This window comes from Lineus longissimus, chromosome 18 (genome assembly GCF_910592395.1).
Source record: "Lineus longissimus chromosome 18, tnLinLong1.2, whole genome shotgun sequence".
Classification (NCBI taxonomy): Eukaryota; Metazoa; Nemertea; class Pilidiophora; order Heteronemertea; family Lineidae; genus Lineus; species Lineus longissimus.
This window is the reverse complement of record NC_088325.1, coordinates 15,583,318-15,609,939: the sequence shown is the minus strand read 5'-3', so window position 1 is coordinate 15,609,939 and position 26,622 is coordinate 15,583,318. Positions and strand designations below refer to the sequence as shown.

The window sequence follows — 26,622 nt, the reverse complement described above, 5'->3', positions numbered from 1 at the left end:
GTTGAGACAGTCACAACCAGACTGAATGGAGTCTGGCTGCCCCATCGTCTTGTCAGCACGGTGAGAGAGTTGAGACAGTCACAACCTGACTGAATGGAGCCTCGCTGCCCCATCGTCTTGTCAGCACGGTGAGAGAGTTGAGACAGTCACAACCAGACTGAATGGAGTCTGGCTGCCCCATCGTCTAGTCAGCATGGCGAGAGAGTTGAGATGGTCACAACCAGACTGAATGGAGTCTGGCTGCCCCATCGTCTAGTCAGCATGGTGAGAGAGTTGAGATGGTCACAACCAGACTGAATGGAGCCTGGCTGCCCCACTGTCTTGTCAGCGGGTTGAGAGAGTTGAGATGGTCACAACCAGACTGAATGGAGCCTGGCTGCCCCACTGTCTTGTCAGCGGGGTGAGAGAGTTGAGACAGTCACAACCAGACTGAATGGAGCCTGGCTGCCCCACTGTCTAGTCAGCACGGTGAGAGAGTTGAGACAGTCACAACCAGACTGAATGGAGCCTGGCTGCCCCACTGTCTAGTCAGCACGGTGAGAGAGTTGAGACAGTCACAACCAGACTGAATGGAGCCTGGCTGCCCCACTGTCTAGTCAGCACGGTGAGAGAGTTGAGACAGTCACAACCAGACTGAATGGAGCCTGGCTGCATCGTCTAGCCAGCACGGTGAGAGAGTTGAGACAGTCACAATCTGACTGGATGGAGTCTGGTTAAACCGCCGAGACAGGGAGACACGCTGGTGAGTGAGATAACTGTGGTCAATACCAAAGTTGGCGTCCAGAGACAGAATAGGTTGCCAAAACAGAAATTATATGAAAACGCAAATGTTTTTATATCAAATTTGGCTTTATTTCCTCGTTGTAGCTTTACATGACCAGAAATATGAACTCAAATGCTGAAAATAACAGGGCAGATATAACAAATATCGTGGATAAAATGTGACCCAGATATAAATCAAGATTCTGCACCTCAAAAATCAAATCCTAAAAATTCATTAAAATTTTGTTTCCTCATTTCAAGTTTTATGAGAAATCCCCTCACATGGTCGACCTTGATTCTGAACGTCATAATGATATGTTGACCTTGAGAAGTCTGAACACAGGAGGTGGAGGTCTGAAGTTCAACGAGGGTCGGACTGTTTCAGAAAGTTACCCCAGAGATATCTACCGACAGAATTCAACAAAATGCAAATATTTCCTGGTTTACAAGGTCGACTTGATTGCGAAATAAGATGAGAAGTCAAAGCCAGGATTCCTGTTTCCCTGCCCCCCTCCCCCCAACCCACACAATAGCACTTAGAATCGTTGATATCTAAAGTATCTACAAGAAACACGTCTGTGACCTTGAAATCGAGATGAAGGTCGTATCCAAGAAAATAAACCAGTTTAAAATGTATAAATAACCAAAGCGATAAGCACCAAATCAAGAAGCATGCATCGAACCTTTAGTGCCCCATACGACCACAAGGGGGCACTCAATCTACATCAGGTTCGTCTCTATGAATAAATTAAACATTGTACATTTGCACACTTCATACCTCATTTGAATATAACGAGGGAAAACACGCACTGATCCCATAATGCATTGGACATAATTTGCATACACAATGTTCGCCTGCCCGGATATTTATAAAATGAATGACGGATAGGAAGATTGAATACAAGACGTTATTTACATTCAACAGTGAAGAGTCGAGCTCATGTTCATATCTACAATTCATCATCACCAAAACTATTCAACCGTTTTCAAGGCAGTTTGCACAAGGCCATCGTTTTTTTAAAATGGTCCATTGCATAATGAAGACAACAACATATTTCATTGTAATCATAATGTTCATATGGACAACAAGATTTGTGACGACCCTGCACAAACTACATTCAAATCGGTCCAGTACTTTAGAAGATATAAAGGGTCATTGATGTTGACATGAGCTGTACTGTACTTTCTAACCACAAGACCTCAGAGGCATACTGGGATAGATGGCACCTGGGCTCATAATCCTTGTAGGCACATTCACTTCAAGTAGCACAATGATTTAGCTCGACTGGCACTGATGAACACAGAGTCCCTCTTGGCCTTTATCAAGACAGATTTTTGCACGCATCACAAAATATACACCAACTTCGTTTCTACTTCTCGTGTGTATGTAGCAATCCACCACAGGATCTCTGAACCGTACATCAATGTCCAGTCAAACCATTACTACATCTCCTTGGTTACCGGGTATATTTCTTTATGATATAAATGCACTGTTTTCTGTCTTACAATAAAACACTCATAGAAAAATGTCAACAAGTTTGACTAATCTCCCAGGAACGAACGCAGCCCACAATGAACATCTTTACACAGAAAATTGTTTAGCTTTTTGTTGCGTTACATTTTGCTTCAGAATTCATAAACCCCCCCCCCCCCACCACCCTTCCCCAGATGTGTAAAACCATGAAGGCCACATGAACAGGACATTGACTATGCCGTAGTAAACACCCAGCCCCGTATGAAGTTGACATAGTCACAGACATCCTTAGAAACACCCCCCCCCCCATATATACAAAACAAGCCAAGGTCACCAAAGGTCATAAGATTAAGAAGCAGTCTCTGGATCAAGACGTTTGGTTTTGCGCAGCTTGACACCAAACATAGCCGCTGCCGGTTTGTCGTCTGGTGACTTCTTCTGTTGTAGACATTCAGTTACTACGGCAACTGGTGTAACCATAGTAACTGTGTTATTATCCGACTGACCATTGCCTTTCCTCTGCAGGCCGTCACCACTGATGCGGCGAGATGACCATGAATTAGAACTTTCTCGCTTCGCCTGCTCGCCGGGCGCCGTGGCAGGTTTCAGTCGACGCGATTCAATTTGAAACTTTTCTTTCACGTTTTGCGCAGAGTCCGCTTCATTCTCACCGAGACTTCGATTAGAGCCGCGACTTCCTGAACTGGAAACACTTTCGCGACTCGACGTCTTACTCAGACGAGATTCAGTCCGAACTTGCGGCTGCTGTAACCGGCTTTTAAATTCAGCAGAATCGCTGTCACTTTCACTGCGATTTTTGTCATGAGATGCATAAATTGAGTCTTTGTCCGACATGTCACTTTTGTGGCGGAAATGAGATTGTTTTGCGAGCTCCTCCTTTTGGTCCTTTTCAAACTGTTGTGATTGACTCCGTGAAGCAAATGTAGCGCTAGGTTTGGCGATTTTAGATTTTGACAAATCAGCGTCCTTTTCTTCACCATCTTTACTCGTTCGTCGAAAACGTGAGAAGTCGGGACTTATTTTTGAAGTTTCAGTTGAGGATGTATCAAACAACTTGAGGCGGTTACGGATAGAGTTTGGACTTTTATCACTGTCAGTTATGTCAACACCTTCACCTTCACTGCCACGATGACGTGACTTAGCAGCCTCTATTTCACATGGACTTGGTTTCGGGCGAAGTTTTGGACTAACTTTTTCAGTTGAATGTTTTGCATCATCGGAATCACTCCGTGGCGATAACCTTGGACTTCTCTGGCGACCTTGAACGCTAGAGTAAGAGTCACCTTGACTTATCGACCGCTGGAATTTTGGACTCGTATCCATGACTTCATGTTCACCATCTTTTTTATCGCCAATTTCTGGAGATTTCTTACTCGAGAGAAGTGGGCTATCTTTCGACGGAGATAACGACCGAAGTCGTATGATTTTTGGCTTCTGGAAAACTGCAGGCACTGATCTGTGTTTGTCCTCAACGACCTCCTCAGTTGCCATGGCAACCTCACTCTGTTCACCCTCATCTTCACCCCCACTCTCAAACTTGGACAAAAGTTCTCGCACGCTCTTTTTCCGTTTCACTCCAACAGTTTTCTTTTCGGTGTTTTCAGTCTGTGCGTCTTGTGATTTCTCGCCAGGAATGTCACTTTCTAATTCAGATTCATCAATAAACAGTTTTTCCGCTGTTTTCAGTTGTTTCGCATGTAAAGCATTATGAGCATGATCTGACCTTGACTTTGATCCATCTTTACTCCCTAATCTTGGTAACCGCGACGTTTCCATGGCAACAGGTTCAGATTCTTGTCCAAATGATTGAGATTTCTTCCCTTTCCAATCAGAAGCTGGGGCGTCTGCTTTCTCAATAGTTTCATCAGAGGCAGACGACTTTGATCTTCGTATCCTAGCAACACCAGCAGATGGATCAGCAGGGTAGGAAGCAGACATGGAGCCTGACGACAGACGTGCCTGAGCTTGCTCTTCCTTCTCTTCCTTACTCAACATCTTTGGTTCACGCAGTTTATCCAACGTCACACCAGTCAACGACGAACTCAAACTTGAAAATCGTGCTGAGCTCAGCTGCATCCTCTCTCGAGGTTTAAAGCCATCTTTTGGGGAGACCACAGGTTCATGAGAAGTCTCCACTGAACTTGTATCCACCGACAAGGCAGATTCTTGAGGTTTAACCTTTTCCTCTCGTTTTGAAGTCCAACCAGGTTGGATCAACTTGCGTGTGGAATACGGCTCATCAACTCTCTTTGACGGACTCGGAGTTTGGCGTTCACCATCAAAAGATCCACGCGACAGAGGACGACGAGATCCAGAATCTCTTCTTCCAGCAGAGGGTGACACTGAATCATCGGAGTATTTGGATAAAATATCAGACGCTGAGATTTTGTATGTTTTCTCGGTCGGTTGCTGTTTCTCAGTTGGTTGTTTTTCTTGTTTTGGCAGGAAGACGTCATCAGTACTATCATCTTTATCAGCAGTGTCTTGGAAAGGTGCCACGCCCCCTGGTGGTGGTGATGTTATGAGCGGAGCTAACGACTCATGTTCCTCAGGATCGAGGCAGCTCAATAGCGGCTTCACGTTCTTGAACCGGGACGTGGATAACCTGATGGCTTCTCTTGGTTTCCATTCCGGATGTACGGGATCAGTTTTGTCTGTTGGTGATTCTTGCTCTGGTGACCGTTGCTGCTGTACCTTGGGTTCCTGCTCTGGTTCAGGACTTGGCGCCTTCTGCCAAGATGGCCGCACAACTTTCTCAGGTTCTGGGGACTTTTTCCACGATGGCCGCGTCACCTTCTCAGGCTCTGGTGATTTCTGCCAGGAAGGTTTCGACTCAGGATCTGCACATCGTTCCCATGACAACTGTGAGCGTGAATGTCGGCGCTCGCCACTCTCAGAACCCGTCTTCTCCCGGAAACCAAACTTTGACAAACCTTCCACTTTGGTTGGAACTTCCTTCTCTTTCGACTTTGCTCTGTCCCGAGATATCCAATCAATCTGATTAACGATGGAGGTCGGTGACTTGCTACGTTTTGGTATAGATGGCGGTGTTTTGACAGGAACTGGTAGCTTGGACTCCTCCTGTGTTTGTGGCAGACGTGATGATTTCCTTGGCAGTGATTCAGATCTTACCTCAACGTCCTTGACAAACTCAGGCTCAGGTTTTTGAGTTTCATGAGCAGACGTTGTCTTGTTGTCATGGTGATCGTACTCTAAATGCATAGGGGGTAGGCTGGTAGACATAATGTCTGCTTGGTTGAGCATGGGCTGTGTGTCTGATGGTTTGACAGATTCTGCGACATCCTGAGATTTCGGCTGGGTTTCAGTAGTGACCTCTTCATGTTCTATGACCAGAGGCCCAGGAGTGACTTCATATACTTGCTTGGTGGGTGTACCATCTTCAGGAGATTCAGAACTCGGTGTCAAGGAGTCCTCAGGTTCGGCCTTCGGTGCAACAATATCGGGACTTGGTATCGTCGCCATGGACGTCGTCTCAGAGGGCATCATGGGAGCATCTAATTCAAACGAATCAAAACTTGCTGTAAGCGATATGTCCTCAGGTTCAATCAGAGCAGTGATTGTTCCCTTCATCGGTGCGACTGCTGGTTCTGCCGTCGGTGTTTCTACCTCAGACGTCCCGGGACTCGGCGACCCAGGGACCTCAGTCTGTTCTGTGGTGACTGAGACCTCATCCTCAGATACCATCTGAGAAGCAGCTTCGTCCAGAACAGTCTCTGCATGTTCGATGGTTTGGATGATTTTTTCCAGTGCAACCTCGTCATCACGTTTCTCGACCAACATCTGATCCAATTCTGCTGAAAGACGATGCGTAGCCACGTGTTCTGCATGAACTTCTTGACTTCCTGAGCGACGCCACCTATCACTTGTCTCCTCTAACACATCTAACGATTCCTCCAACTGTTCAGCATACTGCGCATCAACTACATCAACTTCACATTCAGGTATCGTCTTTGTTTCCACAGAAACCTCAAGATTCAAACTGCCTTCTTTCAGCTGACCTAGATCTTCCGGGCGCACTTCTACAGCAAAGGGCTCCAAGTCATCCATGGGGGATTCCAAGGAGGCTGTCGTATCTTCATCAGGGATGAGTATAGCCAGCTCAGGTGTTGTTGAGTCTTCCTCGACTGTAGACGTTTCCTCTGATATAGCTTCCACATCTGTGGCCGGGCCCTCCTCAGGCGGGCTATACTCTGACGACAGCTTACCAGCAACTAAAACTCTCACCTCATGTACCGGGCTCTTCACCCCCGGTTTCGAAGGAAGAGTTCGAAAGTCATGTTCAGGGCTGTCATAAGGTGGAGCCACCTCTTCAGTTCTAGTCTCAAACAACCCAGATTGGCGCTTTGTTTGTTCGTATATTTCACAGATCTCATCGACGAGATGTATACTCATGGGATCAGGTGAGATACTTGATGGTGTAGCGCATGACATCTTGGAACCTTTGCGCTCCAACACACCGCGGATAGGTTCAGATTCTGTACTCTTTTGTTTCTCAAGTGGTTTCTTAGCAACCTTCTGTGACGGTGGCAGGTTGTCAACATCACTTTCACCGACATCTGCATTCATCTGAATGCCTTCTTGACCTGGGGGTAAAAGGTCTGCCATCTCAAGTGAGAAGCGATTATCGTGTGGACTCAGGGAGTCGAGAGTCTCTTCAAACGAGCGTTCAAAGTTATCCTTGTGATCAACAGTACCTTCTGCTGCATCCTTACCGGCTGACTGTCTCCGTTCAACCATGTGGAAGTTTCCCGTCTTACACTCAACATATTCAGACCTGGCCTGATCTCCAACGATGGTGCTATCATCCTGATTACCATCTTTAGCTTCACCCTGTAATGGTGGATAATCGATGATGATTTCCTGATCGCTGACAGACGACCTTGAACCTTTCTCCTTCACAAAGATTTTCCCTGAATTGAGACGTTCTGATTCCACACAGACATCTGTGACGGTACTCGAGGAATTCTCTGAAACCTCCTCAACATCCTCGAGCATGCTCGCACGCTTTGACTCAGTGTCACTGAACTCATAATCCAAACCTTCACCGCTTGAGATTGCTTTCTCATAACTGCGACTCTTACGGACGGGGCGAGACTCCATCTCGTTCAAATCACTAGTGATCTGATCACCAATCGAGTCTAACATACCCTCGCCTATATTCATATTGTTTTTTGATTTTTCTGTTTCCAGATCGACTTCCGTATCCGTATCAGGGGTGAACGGCACCAGATGTGTTGACATTGGTAGAGAGGAGGCGTAACCAGAATCTGTCACATGCGAACCAAACGCAGACTCTAAAGTAGTCCTTTGTTCAACACCTTGTGATTCTCTCTCCACAGTGGTCCCATTTGTGTTCTGATGTATTTCACTTCCGTGCGACAGTCCCGAGTCAGCTCCAGGAATATGTGAGTCATACCTGGGCTCGTCCGTTGGTGAGGGTGTATCTATGGCAACGCCCTCATCATGGACGATGGCAGTGACTTGAATTAGATGTTGATCATCGAGAGATTTGGCAAGGGTGCGCTCAGCATCACTTGGCGTACATGAGGACAACACGTCCGACCCAAAGTCTTGATCAACCATAGTCTCAAGTGACCGCTCAATATCTGATGGCAAGCTCAGGTGCCGCGATAACGGTGAGACTGTTTTTTCTGGCGGACATTTCTCTGAATCATCAGTAATATCATCGTCTTTTTGTGCCCAATGTGCGCTCGAGGAGTAACTTCGCACGCGGACATTATGCTGTGCTTGAGACTTAGCAGTTAATACTAAATCATTGTTTGGTTGATCATTATCGTCCATTGTTTCAGTGATTTCCATCGGGAAGATATCATCTGACGGCGATCGTTGTAGTTTCTGATAGCTACCACCAGGGGGCAGACGTAGGTGATCGAGACTTGTCATAGATCCTGATCGTTTGCTTGGTGAGGTCACATGAGTTTCAGCATGTTTATCATGTGTAGCGTCGCCACCGGTTACCGAGCGTAAGAATGATTCAAAGCCATCGCCATCTGGTGAGAGCATGTCCTGCTGACCCGAGAAGTCGCTCCAGGTGAGAGAGAGGTCATCTATGGACATCTCCATGGAGAGGGGGCCCAGGGTAACGGGAGCAGACGCAGACAAGCCTGGCATCTCCGGCGACCCACCATGATCCAACGTATCAATCATCTTCTCCTCATTTGCCGTCATCAGCTGTGTTTTCCCAGCGATCTCCGCGGCAGCTTGTGCGATCATGATGTCACCGAGGTCAGAGGTCAACTTGTCGTCACCTGAAGAGACAAAGAGAGAAACTGTCAGAACAGGATAGGCACCAAGGTCAAACAAAGACTTTCATATCCAGCTTTGCCATTTAAGTTGAGCAAAATGGTTTCAAATTTTGGAATGTAACTGAAAATGGATTAGAAAATTGTGGACATTTTTCATCATAAAGGTTTTACTGCTGGCCCAAATGCTCTACAATGTGGAGGCTCTAGTCATTACAAGGGCAATGCCATTACATGGGCAATGCCATTACATGGGCAATGCCATTACATGGGCAATGCCATTACATGGGCAATGCCATTACATGGGCAATGCCATTACATGGGCAATGCCATTACATGGTAAGTATTATAGCAAAGGAGTCCAACTTGGAGTTAGTTGATTTGTCATTGAGAGCTGGGGCATCTGGCTGCATCTATGGCTAGAATAACACAAACAACAACATCTCCTATTGAGCTCAGCTACCAACTGACAATAGTAATGAGAACTTTACACCAGTCAGGCAATATCTTCATGCAGAGACTTGACCCTCACCCGAAACATGCAGAGTTATCAGACAGTTTGTACGTTAATCTGTTCAGGTTAATATCGTTGAGAATGGACCATTAATTTACAAGGAGAGTTATGTTATATGGGTCAACGACAGATATAGGAAGACAGTAGTCAATCATAAGAAAAGTAGTTTGACTTCGTTTGTTGAATTCACAGAAATGACAGTCGACGGAAGAAAACACCACATTATATCTAAGACTTGGAAGCATATCCCCACAGTAGGTTTTTGAGCAAGCAGGCAGAACATTTCAGAGAAGTTTCTTATCTTTTTGAGATTTGAGCATATTAGACTTGAAGACAGATAGATTTGACCTTTGACACCAGCCCGGAGTGTCTGTACATGTTACTCAACAGTGTTACAATGAGAAAGAGAGGCGTGTTGTCATAGAAACGGTGAGAGTTGATGATACAACACTTGACAGAGAAGTGATTGGCTGAGGCAATGGAACACCATTCAATTCAATTTCAAACTAACAAACTTTGTTAAATGTATTTGACAGAATGACAATTTCATTTTTGTCAATAGAGTTTTCCTGATTGCTGATCCATTGCCTATGGCCAAGTACACAGCAAGACGACTAGTCCTATGAACAGGAAGTCCCACTGTGCCAACAGAAGCAGACGTAAGTTACAGCTGGAAGTCATGTGACCCAACAAACCTTGCGCATGGACGTCAACAAACACAGTGTCGTCGTCAACAAAAACATCGCCATTATGCATGACGTCATTTTCATCATCCGTGTCGTCGATTATCATCGTGATTTTTTTCTCAAAACTACACTCGGGTAACGATCTGGCCCGCTTATGAACCTTACGCCCAGGCGCACTCATCGTTAAGGGCACCTTACGTTCCATTTGGAGCATGTTGACGTTGATGACGCCATTCTCTGAACAACAACAGGAGGAAAGAGAAAGATAGTCGTTTAGGAAAAACAGAAATAATTTCATGACTTCATTCATTTTTCCAAAACGTTCTGTTTTAGACTCGTGGAAATTCTGTGATATAGTGACTCCTCCCCCCAGATATGGAAATCTATTGATATGCCAGACCAGATGAAACCAGAATAGAGGACCATGACTCCACCATGATCAACTATTCCCGACAGATGGACATCCAAATCTGAACCAAAATGAAGAAAGCCCAGCCTTGGAAGCCTGGGAGGCAAGAGAGATGACTCGGCACACCATCCCAATCAATACAGAGCTATATGAAGATGACACGATGAACCGGCAAGTCCCCACAGACAGATGAAAACATGATGACTGCATTATGGTGAGCTGTCCCGGAAAGCAAGATGACAACTTATGATTTGACATGATATGGACGATGACCTAACATGCCAAGAAACCATGGCAACCACCAGAGACCACTCATCCCCATAACAACAAAGGAAACTTTTCCCTGGTAACAAAGTTTTCCTAAGATGCAGAGAGGTCTCAATCAATTATTACCCAGTGCTAGGATCTGACAGCAGACATAGCAGATCGTCTGTTCATGAAGGTAATAAACATATCAATCTATCAAACGTTTGAGACCAGTTTTATCGAATCATCCACTGTGATCATGAAATCATAAATTGTATGTGATTTTGATCATGTCAAATTACCAAAAAGCAGCAAATGAATGAAAACTCAAAATCAACTTTAAAAGAACGAAAGTCAAATTCTACTTAAAGCACACAAAAAACTAAACTTTCCCCAAAAATTAACTGAAACCTGCCATGATATCCCAATTGTTGCCATGGAGATACACACCTGTATATGATATGGCAGAATCTCTTGGTGACATCCTCTCCCGGCCGGACATTGACCCAATCGAGATGATGGAATCAACACTTTTTGTTGTGCGCAGTTTCCGTCTGACTGCGATGTCATCCTCTGTCAGTGCTTTCTCCGTTGTTTGAGCGTAGAATGAGCCGGGATCTGCAGAGGAAGAAAGACGTGGTTGGTGTTGTGATGTTGTTGATGTGGAATCTTACGATGACTGATGAACAACCCTTCTGTCCGTCAACATAGTCAACACTTGAGACACCACTACAGCAGGATGATTTTGATGCCATTAATACTCACTGGGGGCGCTCCCTTTCCGTTTACTCTTGGGGTTCTGTTTCCGCGTGAAGAAGTTCTTCCAGCTTCCCTGGCTTTTCTTCCCCTTCACCGAGCTCGAGCGTTTTCTGAAACACAACAGAAAGTTTTATTGATTTAAGTTACACAAGAATGCCAATAGAGGTCTCACCTATCCACAATACAGTACACCGTAACAGACCCCCAGCCTATTATCCCCGTTCAAAGTGAATATGAACTGAGTGGCCTACTTGTTTTGAACATTCAGGCCGCTGGTGAAACTATCTGACAATCCTCCTCTGTGAGTTCTGCAGGGAGCACCTCGCAGACAAGTGTGGACGATCACACCAGGTTACTGAGCGCTTACAGACCATAGTCAAAGACAACATGGAGAAGACACAGAGATGCATGCAATCCTACATGATGTGGGGGGCGACACCAACAAGGAACCAGCCACAATCAAGAGAACAGGAGGGTGACGAAGACTAGGAGAGAAATCATAAGTGGAACGACCAGAAGGTGCTCAGCATGAGATGTCTGAAGGTTGCAGTGGACAGCATTACTGGGTAGAGTAGTCTTTGTGTTGAAAGGGGTTAGGTCACGACCCCCCCCCCCCCCCCCCCACATAAGGAGGGGGACAACTTGCTACTGACAACTGACCAGTGCCCTTGGTGTTCAGGGTCGGGCTTATAGAGGGCTCTGACAAACATCAACAAAGTAATACAACAGTGAGCAAAAATAAAGGGCCATAACGTAGGACTCTGAGTCCAGAAACAAAAGAAAAGAGCAAGCCATGTCCCAAGATGGCCGACACCGAGATTCATCATGGTGAACTGTTCTCACCTACTGCCCTCTGGTGACGGATCCCTGAAGTAAAATTACGACATCGTCAAATCCAACATCTTGCATTAAGTATTTCGAGCCCCATTTGTAAAATGTGTTCCTTCAGGGCAGAGAGAAGATTGAAGAGAGCTGACCAGAGAATGATCAATAGGTTTAATGTTACCATCAGAGAGGGCTCGGCTCCACAGAATGATCAATAGGTTTAATGTTACCATCAGAGAGGGCTCGGCTCATCAAGAGCTTCCAAATGAGAGGTTATGACTTCAAACTTCTGGTGTACTTCTCACCAGGCAATACAACTCACCTCCCTGGCACCTCAATGACCGTGTGGTATTTCTCCGGCAGATTCGAAGGCCCGCCACCAACTTCTATAAACTTCTGTGAGTTTGGTGGCGAGTTGCCTGTCCCCAGGGCACGTTCCCGGGCCTCCTCCAGCGAGAGAAGTTTGGTTGGTGTGGAGATGGCGAGAGATTTTGGACGTGCTCGCTTCTGGCCGACTGGAAATGGATAGATATCTTATTAGAATGCCATTATACTAGTTTAAAGGGTTAATTGTTGATGCAACTGTGAGTGGGGAGACAGTACAAAAATTTCCAAACATTTCCAAATTTTCAAAAAATTTCAAAAATTTCAAAAATTACAAAATTTCAAAAATTTCAAAAATTTCAAAAATTACAAAATTTCAAAAATTTCAAAAATTACAAAATTTCAAAAATTTCAAAAATTACAAAAAAATCAAAAATTACCAAAAATTTCCAAAATTTCCAAAATTCCAAAAAATCACTTCTTTTTTCGTCACAATAAATGAACACGTTTCCATCAAATTCTGAACTTGAATCAATGTGAACTGGTCAACCATTTGTAGAATTTTAATTCTTGATTCGCCAACTACAGAATGGAACCTACCAGGTTTATCACCGACAGAGAAAGCTGGCATTTTATCACTGAATATCAAGTCAGCGTAACGTATGAGGAACTCAGTCACGACTGCCTGGAGACCAACACCCTGTAGAGCCGCAGCACCACCACCCGATTCCAACTCCTTGGACCTGCAGAGAGAGAAATGTTAGTGGGGATGATCTGTACGAGCTGATTGGTTGTGCTCAACACTCTCTCCCAAGTCACGACAAATTCTTCATTGTCTGAGCAGTGTTCCTGGTCGTAGAGAGGTTGATGCCAGCAGACGACAGGAGTGTGACTTACCGGAGCAGATTTGGTGCCCAAACGATTGCGAGATTTTTAGGATGCATTCCCGTATCAGCACCAGACGCAGCGACAGTGGCAAGATGGCGGAATAAGTATTGACTAGTCCTGAAACGGAGAAAATAACGAGCTTTAAAATGGTTGGCTAACTCAGTATTAAACCCACACTTTCACTGACAGGCTGTGGCCTGACCACTTACATTAGCGAGTACATACCACTCAAACTCAATAGCACTGTGGATTATCTGGTGACTATTAGCCCACTGATTAGCTCTCCAGTGACTTAGACCTGTGGTTCATGAGCCCATGTAGCAAGAGACAGGTTCAGAGGACCTATTGGTCTGAGTATTCAGCTGTTTTCTGCCCAACTTTGGTGTTGGATCATTTCCCTGAAGGAGTTGTTTGAATCAGGAAAGATTGAGTTTGTTATATTTGGAGGTAAAACAAACACTACTAAAAACTCACAAATGTGATGAGCAAGCAATGTCACATAAAATGTATAATAGATGGATATCAAATTCACACCGAGGCAACTAAAGATTGTGGATATGAATGGGGAGCACTTCAGAGTGACCTAAGACTCAAAAATTAAGAAAATCTATTGAACACTACTTTTTTAGACAGAATATGAAGTCAGAGGGCAAGTGTTAAAAAAAAGAAAACATTGAAAATCTACATGTACACCAAACAATCTGAAACATCGCTGTTCTGTAAGTTGTTTAGTTGAACAGTAAGACACCCCACCAAAGAGGCCCTTTGTCTACCGGGGGGGGGGGGTTTGCGTTCGCCAAATATGAGAGATGGCAGCTGCAGCACGCTGCGGTTCCATCGATCAGCAAATTCATAGAAATTATCCGCCAAATTGACAACGTGTACCAGGATGGGTTGATTATCTGTGGAGGGGGTATGGGTTCGTCTCACCTATAATGAGGGGGAGGCAGCTGCTGGACGATGTCATGTATCTTCATCAATCGATCGTCGTGATCTTGGATTGCACTCTACGGATACAAACACGAGGCATTCAACACAACATTAATGATAAACACCCCCATTTCTCTGAATAGACTCTTCTAGATGATGCACAAGAACGGTCCATTTAGGTAACATGGGGTGAAGGCTAATAGAACACAACAAAATCAAGATTGAGTCTTCAGGAGTTTGGCATCAAGTGTCACAGGATATGTTTGATTCGGTTTTCCCAAACCAAGTGTCCCCAGATTCCTCTCACTTTCAGAGATGCTCAATCCTATCCTAACCCAACTGGCCCTTTGGGTTCAAAATTATAACTAATTCTTGCCAAACTCCTGAAGTTCTAAGAAATTCTAACTGGTTGTCTCTGTGCATCAGTGGATGCAAGTATTTCAAAAATCCCACTTTCAAAAATGGCTCATCAACTGAGATCAACCAATCAGCACTCAGATACATTTGTTAAAATAACGCTGACAAAAGAGATGAGACTGCCATGTAACCATTGGTTACCTATAATGAGGCGGAGGCAGTTGTCTGACGACATCGTGGAGTGCCATCACTTTATCTCCCTCATCCTGCACCGCGTTCTGAAAGGGAACACCACCAGAACAAATTTAAGACTCAATTCTTATCATCAAACTATCAGTACTACAAGAGAGAGAGCTTTCCAATGACTGGTCATGGTACCAGGCTATGACAGACCCATCCACGGGATCATGACAGACCTGGACATAAGTCATAACTAAGTCGAATCTGCCGAACACAGTAACTAGATGGAGAGGGTTACTACTCTTTGTGACGTAGATTGGTCATCTTAGACTATGGCACAGACCTGGTCGTTAGTGAGTCTAGTCAGACAAGGTATCAGAAACATATTCTAACTCTTCAGCCACTCGTAATCTTCCAATTCCACGACTGAAAGAGTGTCAAGTAGATAATCTTCCATCAACAAAAGAGGAAGGAGGTCTTGATTAACTTTGCCCTGCACCCTGGTGGTGGCACCTAGTACTACTTACAGCAAATTTATCATACAGTTGATAGGTGAGGAGTGGGTTTGGAAGCTCCCGGAAATACATCTTAAGTAGCGAACTAATACAATGAATGTCTTGCTGGTATTCCTCGGCCGTCAGGTCAGGTTCCCGGTTCTCATCAAACGCTAATCTGAAAGAGAAATTTGGAAGTTTTAGTTTCTTGGCAAAGGTGAATTAGTGGTTACGGTATTTTTGAGACACCTTCTATCTGCACTACACAGGACACAAATTCTGTGTCCTTACAAGAGGAATGGGTTTTTCGACGGCTAGAGGTGCCCACAATCCCCGCAAATAAAGCTAGTTTCTTGTGTCATTTGCTTTCTCACCCAAACGAAGTATGACATGAGCACCCCTTTCAAAACAGATCAAGACAGATTGACCTCTGACCCCTCACCTTAGTCGTTGTATATTAGACGAGACGCCAGACAGCCGGTAGATACCATCGACGACCCCAAACTCCTCGATGGCCTCGGAGCAGCATTTTAGCACCAATGGAACTGAAACAAGATGGAGACATGTCACAGCTCTGGCGTTGTAACATCTGTGTAACGTCAAGTTGTTGTCATGGAAGGACCATGTTACAGTCTCGGAGGCTTTACTGGCCTCAGATCATCACACCATGATACACAAGGCAAGGTCTCACAAGGTCTCACAAGGTCTCACCGTTTTGGCTGGTATTAAGTAAGTGTTCACCAAGGTCGCAGCCAAACACCCTCTCCTTGAATATGCCGCTCTGTTTGAGCAGGTTACGGTTTGGTCGCGTGGAGAAGAACATCCGGAGAAATGAGATCAACTTCCCTCGCTTTCGTAAAACTGGAAGAGAAAAGAACACTATCAGTTACCATGGCAACAAGAAGAAACGTGGCAACCATGGCAACACGAAGAAAACTTGTCCTTAAAAAAAATTGTGTTTTATCAAGTCAATAGTTCATTTTAGCATTTAAATATCAAAATGAAGTTACAATATCAGCTACATGAAAGGTCAACAAAGGTCAAGGTTACAACAAGCAAAGGTCATAAGCCAGGTCATGGTCACAAAGACTGACCTGGGACGAGTGACTCTTCACATCACAGGCAAAAAACAACCACAAAAAGCAATTTGAAGACCAGCAACCTTTGATTAAGTTGACATCACACAAAGAAGCCAAGCTTAACAAGCTTCCTTGACCCTTTTGCTGCATAGGATAAGCGTGGACCCCTTACCCCGAACACAGCAACAGGGTCAAGTCAAGGACATAGAGCCCATTAGATGGAATGATTTGGCTGAAACTTAGACTCCATTATCAAGATAACAATCTGCACGCATCGCATGATGTGTGATAAACCCACCACCTTCTCTCCATGCATCATGCACCTCGCCCTCTCCACCTCTCCCAAACGTCGGCTGTACACTTCATCGTCACCCATCAAGGGTTAACACTACCACCCAGGCCGGCTTAGTTAATCTGCGATAGGCCTACTGGAAGTGAATGATACAATGAGGCCCAACAAACAACGGCCTGAGGCAAGAATACCGCATTGTAACAACCACATTGTGAAATGTACAACATATCAGCTATGATCAATCAGATGTTAGATAGGATGACTGAGCCATGTTATGGTTCATGGGTAGCTTGTACGATCAATGTCAGCTCCCGGGTTTCAAATAGGATGGCTACATGATCATCAGAGCAGTGCCCATCCCCTCCTTGGACACCAGTCATTCCACCGGCCACGTCCCTAGAGAGGTGAACATCCTACAGAGAGCATGGCAACAGGGGGTCCAAGACTTACCTTTCCGTCGTGGTCTCGAGCTATACTTGCGGGAACTCATTACAAGACTGTGAGTTACTCCAAAATGTCAATAACTTTACCCCATTATGGGTTTTTGGTCTCTGCTCAAACTCGACTCAACTGAGAAATGGACTCAACTCCATAATCTGGCCAAACAGTTATCCAAATGTATCCAAGGTTTGTGACCAGTGTTATCCGTCCTACTTCCAGGACAGGACCAGGCAGCTATTAATGTAATCCACTGGGCTAGTTGATTCCAAATCAGAGTAGGATTCACCACAGGTGTTTATCCATGCGGGCCAGTTCATCAGCCGGAGTTGTGGCCAGCTACTCAAAGGCCTGAACTATCAGTTAGTCATGGAGGATAACATGAGTAACTTGAACAAGTTACTGTAGTCACTGAGCTATCCAACTTGTATGAGTAGTTGAATGGTTATCCTGGTGAATTAGTCGTAGTATAGGGTTCTCCTACCACAAGCCAAGGCCAGCTCACCTAACAGTGAATCTGAAAGCTAAATATTCCGGTTTGGCAACTTTCTGGCAGGAAACTCTGTGGCCATCAAAATAATTTGCCAAAATGAGATCTCATCATATCCCATGAACACACTAGGTTCCTGGTAACTATTGCAGTCAGTACCATGAATGAGGCAATCTTTCTCAAACATGGGATCCCAAATTGTAGAGATATTTCCAAGACAAGGCAGGATTCGTGAAACTCCCTGGCCCACTGAGTGCAGGTATTTCCCACCTTGTCTATGGTATAATACACCAGTACATCTGGCTATAGACGGTTCTTAATTCGATGCTTTCATTGCTCAAGTCTATAGACTCCGCTCAGCAGGTGAGCAGGTTGAATGCCTAACACCGATTTCAACACCAGCCATTTATTAGTCAGATTCGGGTTCAGATCAAGAGAGAATCCTACAGTGCTCGTATTTGCTGAATTTGCATAAAATGTACCAGTAACTGTTGACTGTAATTCATTGAGACTTTGAAAAGAGGACCAGGACCAGGACCAGGGCATCTGGGCTCATGATGATGATGATGATGATGATGACAATCAAGCAAGCAAAGTCCAGAGCTATCTCTCCATTTATCGACCGACAACATGTCAACATAAAGAGGAGAACATGTCAGATTTACACCACTCAAAATGATGATGATGAAGGAAAGAATCAAACCTGGACCTACTGATATTGAGAAAGGCCAATGCAGCACTACACCGCGTCTGTAAACCTTACCAAATTCCAAACGAATTAAAATGCACTTATTCTGCTGCTTGCGAAATTTAAGATTTATATTCACTGTACCCAAAATGCAAGAATGTTATCCATTGATGGCGGACAAAGATGTTTGGTCATAATGGGACAGACACTCAGTGGCACAGATTATCTTGAAAGAGGTGTTCTAATTTAACCCTCAGGGGGCCAGATATGGAATGACACAGATCAACTACACAAACCAGATATACCACAGGAGATTTTGACTTTTCAAAGAACTACGGCCGGGATTGGTGTATAATTCAATCTGTGGCCTATGGAACATTTGTCAACAGTTTGTACAGGTTGGACAGGTATGGCTAGGTCGGATTGTCCTTCTGTTGATGGTAGTAGGTCAGTCATTTTGGAACTGGGTCTGGTCATATCCCAGTGATATCTCAATGAAAGGACAGAATTGTGTCCAACATGTTTCCGCCATAATCTGCAAACTTGCATTTTATACTAAATTGATACAACTTCTTGTACCTTTGCAGTGCCTCAGGCCATTCCATCCATTACTTGCCATCAGGTAATAACTCCACAACCAGTGATTCATGTATTCAAGCTTCATTAGAAACGACCACGGAATACTTGCAACGTTTGGTGTTAACGCAAGTTGTAGTGATTCCGTTATGAATAATTTGGTGCAACTTCTCAGCTGGAACCGCCAGGAAGCCTAACCATCGCGTGAAGAACAGACTGAGTATAAAATACATAGTACCTCCACGACCAGCAGGCCTACCTTGTACGAGATAACATTTTGATAGCAGGCCAAGCTAATTGATGATTACTTTTATATGAACTGGTATACACCTGTGCAGACCAGTTAACCCCTTACAGTAGATCAGAGCTATCAAGACATAATTGAATCTGACAGCTGTCTGAAATGTGCAGTTACACACACTCCTCACAGAAGGCAATACTTGGATCTATCAGAAGTCAAGTCAAATTCATGGACCAAGAGTTTCAGATGGAAACCATTATCTCCCTCTATGTAAGAAGTCTGTAAACACACAATGATGACTGTCAGCAATTCACCGGACTCCTCTCAAAGTTGACTGATGACATTTGACCCCATTACCGCTAGACTACTGACTCAGCTCTGTAACCACTACCCCACCATCAAGTACAGACCATCTCACTCTCAGTACATTCTATTTTTAACTCATTCAGCGTGAGATTCTTGGGTTTTTTAATGAACACCACCTCGACTCCCTGCCGAAATGGCATCTGTAATATTTGAACCTCGCTCTCTGTGGTAGCCAATATTTACGCTATGTGTCATCTCCGCAGGTGTACTACACTCTTCTCACCTCCATTCACCTGAATCACCGGAGAGTTCCATTTCCTATTTCTCGTTTCTCGAACTTATCGACTGTTTCAAATTCACAGATGAGTCAAGTACAGATTGAAACTCAAGGCATGGCGGCCAGGATAGCTGCTTATCTGGGGTTTTCTCTCAAGCAGAGCTACCAAGCTGATCAGTGGAGTAGCGCTTAGGGTACTGGGCTCATAACAAGAAGGTCATGGGCACACCTCCTCGAAGAACAACAAATTGATTCCATATGTCTTTGAGCAAGACACTTAACCCTACCCTGCAACTGCTCCTATCAAACCAGGTGTTCTATAAGCAGACCTTTGATTTGATTGAAAAGTTTGTCTCATGCAATTATTCCATCACCATCCAACAAAACATAACACTAACTCAATGACATCATATGCAAAATAGGTTTCATGAATATGCAAATAGCAACTATTGATTATGCAAATTACATCTCATGAATATGCAAAGGTTTATGCAAATTACATGCTTGGGAAAGGAAGACCACCACCTACTTAGGACCAGGGCTTTTTACATGGGATAACGTCAACATCAGGTTTTGTTGGCAAAATCTTTAAGTCCTAAAACTATATCGCCAAGGGTTACATTGCTTGATTTATATACAAGGGTTATGCGTTAGGTTAGCCCATTCTCAATGCAGGCGCCCCCTACAGAACTAAAAACTCACTTCTCTCTTCGTCAAGTTTAGCTCTCTTAGACCCTGTACAAACAAAATCCTGATTTCAATCAATACTTTGGCAAAATACACACTTTTGTTAAAACTTTCAAAACAAGTGAAATTAAGAGTTGTGCACTAATACATTTATTATACGCCACAGCTGGGGAAATGGCTCCCCCTTTTGGGAATGGCTGACGATAGAGTGGTGTGATGTAAAGACAGGACTGACAACATGAATTGTTAGCATGTTGTGCATTGAGTTGTCAGATGTTCAGATAGTTACATGTGGAACAGTCACGGGAAGAGAGAGATTGAAGGGGGAGCACATTCATTTTCAAACCATCATATGTTGCTGATACCCCTTTAATGAATGGACAGGGCTGACATATACTACAAGGAACCACTCATTATAATTTTGAAGGGGTTATAGGTGGTGTTGTCAGAAACATGCTACAAATGCTGAATAACTGTGGAACTATATGCGGTTAAAAAGATTTGCTGCTTTTCAATTCGAAAAATCTTTCAAATTGTCTGCTCAAAAAGTTATAACTTGGATCTGTTTTGAGCAACAACTTTGAATAATTTTGAATGTGAAACAGCAAAGTTTTTTAACACCTAGTATGCAACTACTCTCTGCGGCAAACACACGGGACATGATTTTTCTCCAAATTTTCACTGATTCCACGACAGAGGAAGGGAAGCTATAGACTGAACTCAACAGAGAGCTGTGGGCACATAATGAGCACCGGAGGCAGATTTGACACTGGTGTATCACTGAGATATCGCTGATAGGAACGGAGAAAGCACGATTATAAACTGTGTCATCTTGATTAGGAGCCATCGTAACTGCCGTGCCGTAGAGCACTGAATGCACATACACAGTGCTGCCATCTAGAGACTTTCTATGGCTCAGCCAAGGATCTCTCGCCCTTCTCTGACCACTCCAGTTCTTACAAGCGATATCTCAATTTATCTCACACAGAACCACAACACACAGAAGCCGAGTACAAGTTAGATTTAAAAACACATCCCCAACAGAAATGGAAAATCGGGAGAAAAATATAACTTGTGCAAATAAACGTAGGTGGCGCTAAAGTTGGTGTTAGTAACCGATTCACTACACAAATGAAAATGATGCGAACCTGTAGGTGCGAGGACCTCTCCTAGAAATCGCCAAGGGCAACGAAAAAACACGAGATTAGGTTTGACATTGGTTTGAATGTCACAGCTGTAATACAAAGATCACTACCAGATGTGACAAAATAATGTCAAAGGTCAGTACCAATTGTGACAGCTGTAGTATAAAGGTTTATACCAGATGTGACGAATAGTTTGACACTTGTTTTGAATGTTACAGCTGTAATACAAAAGTTAGTACTCACGACATTGATAATGAGGCCATTAGATCAAGTTACACGACCACAACTGAAACAGCCCACTTGCAATACGACACCATTACAACAACAGTTAACGATTGTAAGCTCTGGTTCACAAGCGCAGTTTTCCAGCTAACTTTCAGCAGTTTGGTGCCCTCTGTTGGTGATTTGATAAACCTCTCCACAATATGTCTCATCTCACTAGACTCAAGACAACAAATACTACGCGACCCTCCGCCACGCTACATGCTAAACGACAAGACACTGAAAACTATCGTGCTTGTAACATGGAGGCAACTATGGAACTAGATCCCCAAAGTCTACGCACTCTGAGAGCCAGTCACTAGGCATGCCTGCATCGACCAAGTGACCTTGCAGAGTCAGCCATGGAAACTGACTGATCAGCTAGTGTTTTAATATGATTTTCCCAGGTGCGCAGCCAAAATATACACCAGTTCAGTTGCCAAGCCATCTAAAGAGGGTAGGGTAAAACACTGACATCTAGTGGCAAGATAGCAAACTGTTGAACAGACAACATGTAACTAGTCACTACACACACAACTGCATGCCTAAAGCTAACCCATACTATTGGAAATCGAGCATGTTTGAGAAATACCCCCCCCTCTCAAGGCTTTAAATGCTCAGGCCAATCATGACCACTTTCCAGCTTGGTTCATCACGGATATATCATATTTTGCCACCCAAGCCAAAGCTTTTGGAAGCCTCAGCGCCAAAAAGCCGAGGCGAAACTCCCCAAGTTTTCTCCAAAACTGATAACTACATGACTGCCACCTATTGTTACATTGAGTGACTCACCTGGCTTTCCTGGCGTCTGTGGGATGCGTGACACCATGGCTTGTGGTACCTGGTCACCAATGATTTCAACACATTCACACGGGAAGAATCCAACCTCAAATCCTCGTTTTCCTCTCCACCACATCGTGTCCTCTGGCGGCGGCATGTCGATCACCGAGATGATGTCACCCACCTGGAAGGAGACATCAAGATGTTACGAGGATACAAGTAAGAGCTCATTACAGCAGAATGCACAAACTGGATGACCTCTTTCTAGTAGAGTTTGTAAACCTATTGACATGACCACTCATTAGGTCTTCATGAGCACTGATGGCACCATTAGTGTCACTATCCAGTCCTTCTTCAGTGACATAACACATTTCCAAATGTTTTCTCAAAATGTCCACCATCTGCAAGGGTTAACCACTAATGGAATGATCCTAGTTGTTACACACTTGATTGACAGCCAATCAGATATGAAACAGACAGCTCGTTAAGAGAGGGAGCATGTTTACAGCCTGACCAGATCATCATCAACCATCAAGCCATGTGGAAGGCACAGAGGAATAGGGTACGGGTCAATAGTTGTTTAATCCCCAAGAAGAAGGATTGTCTGAGAGGCAGACTCCCTAGAGGTGTGTCAGCTGGGGCTGCGTGCAGTTAGTTCATGGGTTGAACAACATGTTTACTTTATAATGAGAAAGTGTGCAATGTGCCATCCGTACCTCAAATGATATTTCATCCTGCGCCCTGGCGTTGTATCGTTTGACCACATGAGCCGCGGCGATGGCTGGCGTGTTGATGGCCGATTCTTGGGTTACCATCAGACGGTTGCCACGGTTATCCATCTGGAGAGAAATACAAACATGTTAGTGAGACTGAAACAAGAGAAAACTTCAATCAGCAGTATTTGTGTGCACCACTTCTCCACTGACACACTGATGTTTTGTTTGATATCAGCTCATGGTCAGTCCTTGGGGGAACGGTGAGGTAATCCTGTACCTACCTCCAGCCAGTTAAGTATTGGTCCACAGTTGATCATGTTCCCAGCAATCGCCGTAAACCGCATCAGGTAGTCGGCAAGCTTCGTTTGTAAACACTGAAAGAATCAAAGAACAGGATGAGAGGAGGGAGTTGGGGTTTGGAGCAGATTTACATTATGAGACAAGACCTAGTCAGTCGTACACTCCCTGCAGAGGATCTCAGTGACAAGAACAACCTACCTCCATCCCCTCAGACACCCAGACGTCCCCTTTAGGAATCTCAGGCAGCTGGCTGAACTTGCGGTCAAAGATACACTTATGGAGCTGCTTGTCGAGTAATCGGAAGTTCTCGTACGTTCTCCGCACCATCCAGAGTTTCCCGCCGGAGCTGACGTTAACATGAAATGTGGGATCATTCTCCGTTTCAGAGGAATGCAGATGAATGTTCTCTTGGTTCTCTGTCGTCAAGGCAACCTGCATGTAAACAAACAAACATGAGAAGGGGCAAGTATTTAGTAAAGTCAACTCATAGAAACAACATCACTCCAGGAAACAGTAACTCTACTACTGTAACAACATCACTCCAGGAAACAGTAACTCTACTACTGTAACAACATCACTCCAGGAAACAGTAACTCTACTACTGTAACAACATCACTCCAGGAAACAGTAACTCTACTACTGTAACAACATCACTCCAGGAAACAGTAACTCTACTACTGTAACAACATCACTCCAGGAAACAGTAACTCTACTACTGTAACAACATCACTCCAGGAAACAGTAACTCTACTACTGTAACAACATCACTCCAGGAAACAGTAACTCTACTGCTGTACTTCTACCAAGTATCAAGCCTACTGCTCCCAAAGAGAGTAGAGGCCAAGCAATCCAACTGACCAGGCTGCCCTGCAGTTCATGGTACAAGGTTGAGCAAGACACCCAGAGCCACGATGACCATGACACAGCACTGAAGTCATACGATTGCTTACCTTGATTTCGAGGAGCTCCACTTGGTCATAGTGGAAGTGGGCACAGTCATCCAGCTTGGGGAACCGGCTCAGATCACATAACCTGCATCACAACCGATGAGAGATTACATCTAATACTTGATAAAACATTTTGCAATGGTAGAGATAAGTCACATCAAATTTGACTGAACTAGAATCCCAAACCCCGGCATCAATTCAAATACCTCACACAGGTTTAATCCCGAGATTTTAGTAGCCAATTTGCTAATGCAGCACAATCGTTACACATCCATCAAACTTAACTACAGACAGTCTATTCAGCTGGCAACGTGGTACATAGTGTAACTTGTGGATGCCGGCAAATGCAGCGCGATCTGGATGAAGCGTTGTCACGGCAATGTGATCAATAATCCAGGGCGATGCATGTATCAGCCATCAGCAGAGTGTGGTACATGTATAGCGAGACAAACATGCATTGTACATGTATCAATAATGTCAATATTGATATCAACCATATCTGTCCGGCTGGCTGCATCAGGTGACTGTGCTGATATGAACCTTCATAATGAGGTATCGAACACGGAGCAGGATGTCGGCATGACTAGCAGTCGATGATGATTCAGTGGTGGCCTTTTTGAAAAGATGACTAAAATGTTGTCATGCACGCTGGTTAAAACCCATTACATAAAGAAATGGCAAAGGATAACGTCATCCATCTAATGTTGCCTTTTTCACTGATCTGTCTCAGTGCACTTAACAAATGGTCCATCTCAAAGCACTTACAGATTGGCGACCAAGAATCGCCGATCCCGACAGGTTTCCTCTCTAATTACCATTACAAGGCCCCGGTAACACGACCACCCCGATACACAGACCATGACCACTGGATTGGGTGGTCCCAATGACCAACTGACCAGTTCAACAATTTTGGCGGGAAAACCTAATCATGCAATTTGTCAGCGGATTTTCAACTTCACTAACGCGACCACCCCGGTAACGTGACAATTCAACCTCGGTCCCATGAGTGGTCACGCTACCAGGGTTCCACTGTAGTGACTTAATCTGCCACCAGGTAGCGCTTACCTGTGTAAGTGTTTGATCTTGATTGTCGCCGATGCTCTTTTGTTTGAGTCCAAGCTCTCCGTGCTGTCGTAGATTGGGAGGATACCCGACTGGAATGTCAAGGTCAAATTGAGAGAAACTGTCATATTTTGTTTACTGGACGATGAGGTTCAGCATGGATATATAATCCTAAAACAAGGCACTTAACTCTACTCCCTATTGTATGCCCATAACTCCTGGCCCCTGCCCTATGACGGCTAGCTTACCTTTGAGTAGAAGGGTGTCTGCCCACTCTCTGGCCTGAGGGGTGCAAGTGCACTCTTCCTTGACACTGCCCCCTCCCCCATCTCGGTTAGCACCCGCGTTTCTCTGCAAATAGAAAATGTTGGCAAAAATGAAACGTTTTGGGAGATGATGCGTTGTTATGTTATTGTTGAAAGTTCTGGATGGATTTAAACCTATTGTTTCTGAAAATGGAAAAAGAAATGAATCATAAAACACAAGAACCAAAAGGAAAGCTTGGAATGTCCACTACCTCTCGTGCTCAGCCCCAGCCACTGGATTTGTGAGGTAAACGTGCTGGGGTCATGTTGGAAGATCAACCAATGTCAATAGGTAGTCTATGAAGATATCCAGAATATGCACACAAAAAGTTACGTGCAAAATAGTCTGATGTTCCGTGCCAACAGACATCCTGGTACTTACGCCAACGTCGGCATAGAATGCCTATAATAGATCGGGACCGCCACTTCACGACGGATCCGTCTGCGAACCTGGACCTTCGATGACATCTTTTTACAATACCTTTCACCAAAGTCAAAACAAGCGAAGCAGGGACTCTTCTCGTCTGCAGATTGAGGTAACATCCGCCCAACACTCAAATGTCAATTATTTGAACCAGCTATCACAGAATCTGGCATGCTCTGAAATGCTTTAGAGGCTGTCAGTCGAAAATAAAACTGTACAGAAGTTCAGAGTCTCACGTAGACAATCTAATGGCTCAGAAACAACGAACAGAATACAGTGCCAAATGAGGACATGACCTGTGTTGACACAGTCTTGTCAATGACAATATTCCATAATTGTATGGGGCAGCATCAGTTATCCAATCACACGATATTGAGAATGCAGAAACAGAGGTCCACGCCCCTTCAAGTCAAAGGGTACAATGCCAAACACACTGTCCTTTTTCCCCGACGAAA

At 44.4% G+C, this 26,622-nt stretch overlaps 1 protein-coding gene across 13 annotated transcripts in view; it reads right to left on the bottom strand.

Moving 5' to 3' along the window:
- Positions 1-828: 828 nt before the first annotated feature.
- LOC135502535 (uncharacterized) overlaps positions 829-26,622 on the bottom strand; it is a 64,400-nt gene continuing 38,606 nt past the window's right edge. For 5 of the 13 annotated variants that reach the window (XM_064795470.1, XM_064795472.1, XM_064795468.1 and 2 more), the window contains 21 exons: positions 25,687-25,789; positions 25,442-25,530; positions 24,380-24,461; positions 23,628-23,861; positions 23,411-23,503; positions 23,130-23,252; positions 22,426-22,597; positions 21,376-21,396; positions 20,243-20,275; positions 15,865-16,014; positions 15,596-15,698; positions 15,187-15,331; positions 14,123-14,199; positions 13,202-13,309; positions 12,905-13,047; positions 12,303-12,495; positions 11,999-12,022; positions 11,162-11,265; positions 10,847-11,014; positions 9,751-9,978; positions 829-8,547 (listed from right to left, as the gene is read on the bottom strand). In XM_064795470.1, coding sequence (XP_064651540.1) covers positions 2,585-8,547; positions 9,751-9,978; positions 10,847-11,014; positions 11,162-11,265; positions 11,999-12,022; positions 12,303-12,495; positions 12,905-13,047; positions 13,202-13,309; positions 14,123-14,199; positions 15,187-15,331; positions 15,596-15,698; positions 15,865-16,014; positions 20,243-20,275; positions 21,376-21,396; positions 22,426-22,597; positions 23,130-23,252; positions 23,411-23,503; positions 23,628-23,861; positions 24,380-24,461; positions 25,442-25,530; positions 25,687-25,789 — 8,356 coding nt within the window. In that variant the 3' untranslated portion in view covers positions 829-2,584. Of the gene's footprint in view, positions 8,548-9,750; positions 9,979-10,846; positions 11,015-11,161; positions 11,266-11,998; positions 12,023-12,302; positions 12,496-12,904; positions 13,048-13,201; positions 13,310-14,122; positions 14,200-14,680; positions 14,758-15,186; positions 15,332-15,595; positions 15,699-15,864; positions 16,015-16,974; positions 17,929-20,242; positions 20,276-21,375; positions 21,397-22,425; positions 22,598-23,129; positions 23,253-23,410; positions 23,504-23,627; positions 23,862-24,379; positions 24,462-25,441; positions 25,531-25,686; positions 25,790-26,622 lie in introns of those variants that run through there. The other 8 variants (XM_064795463.1, XM_064795473.1, XM_064795466.1 and 5 more) reach the window with 8 other exon arrangements.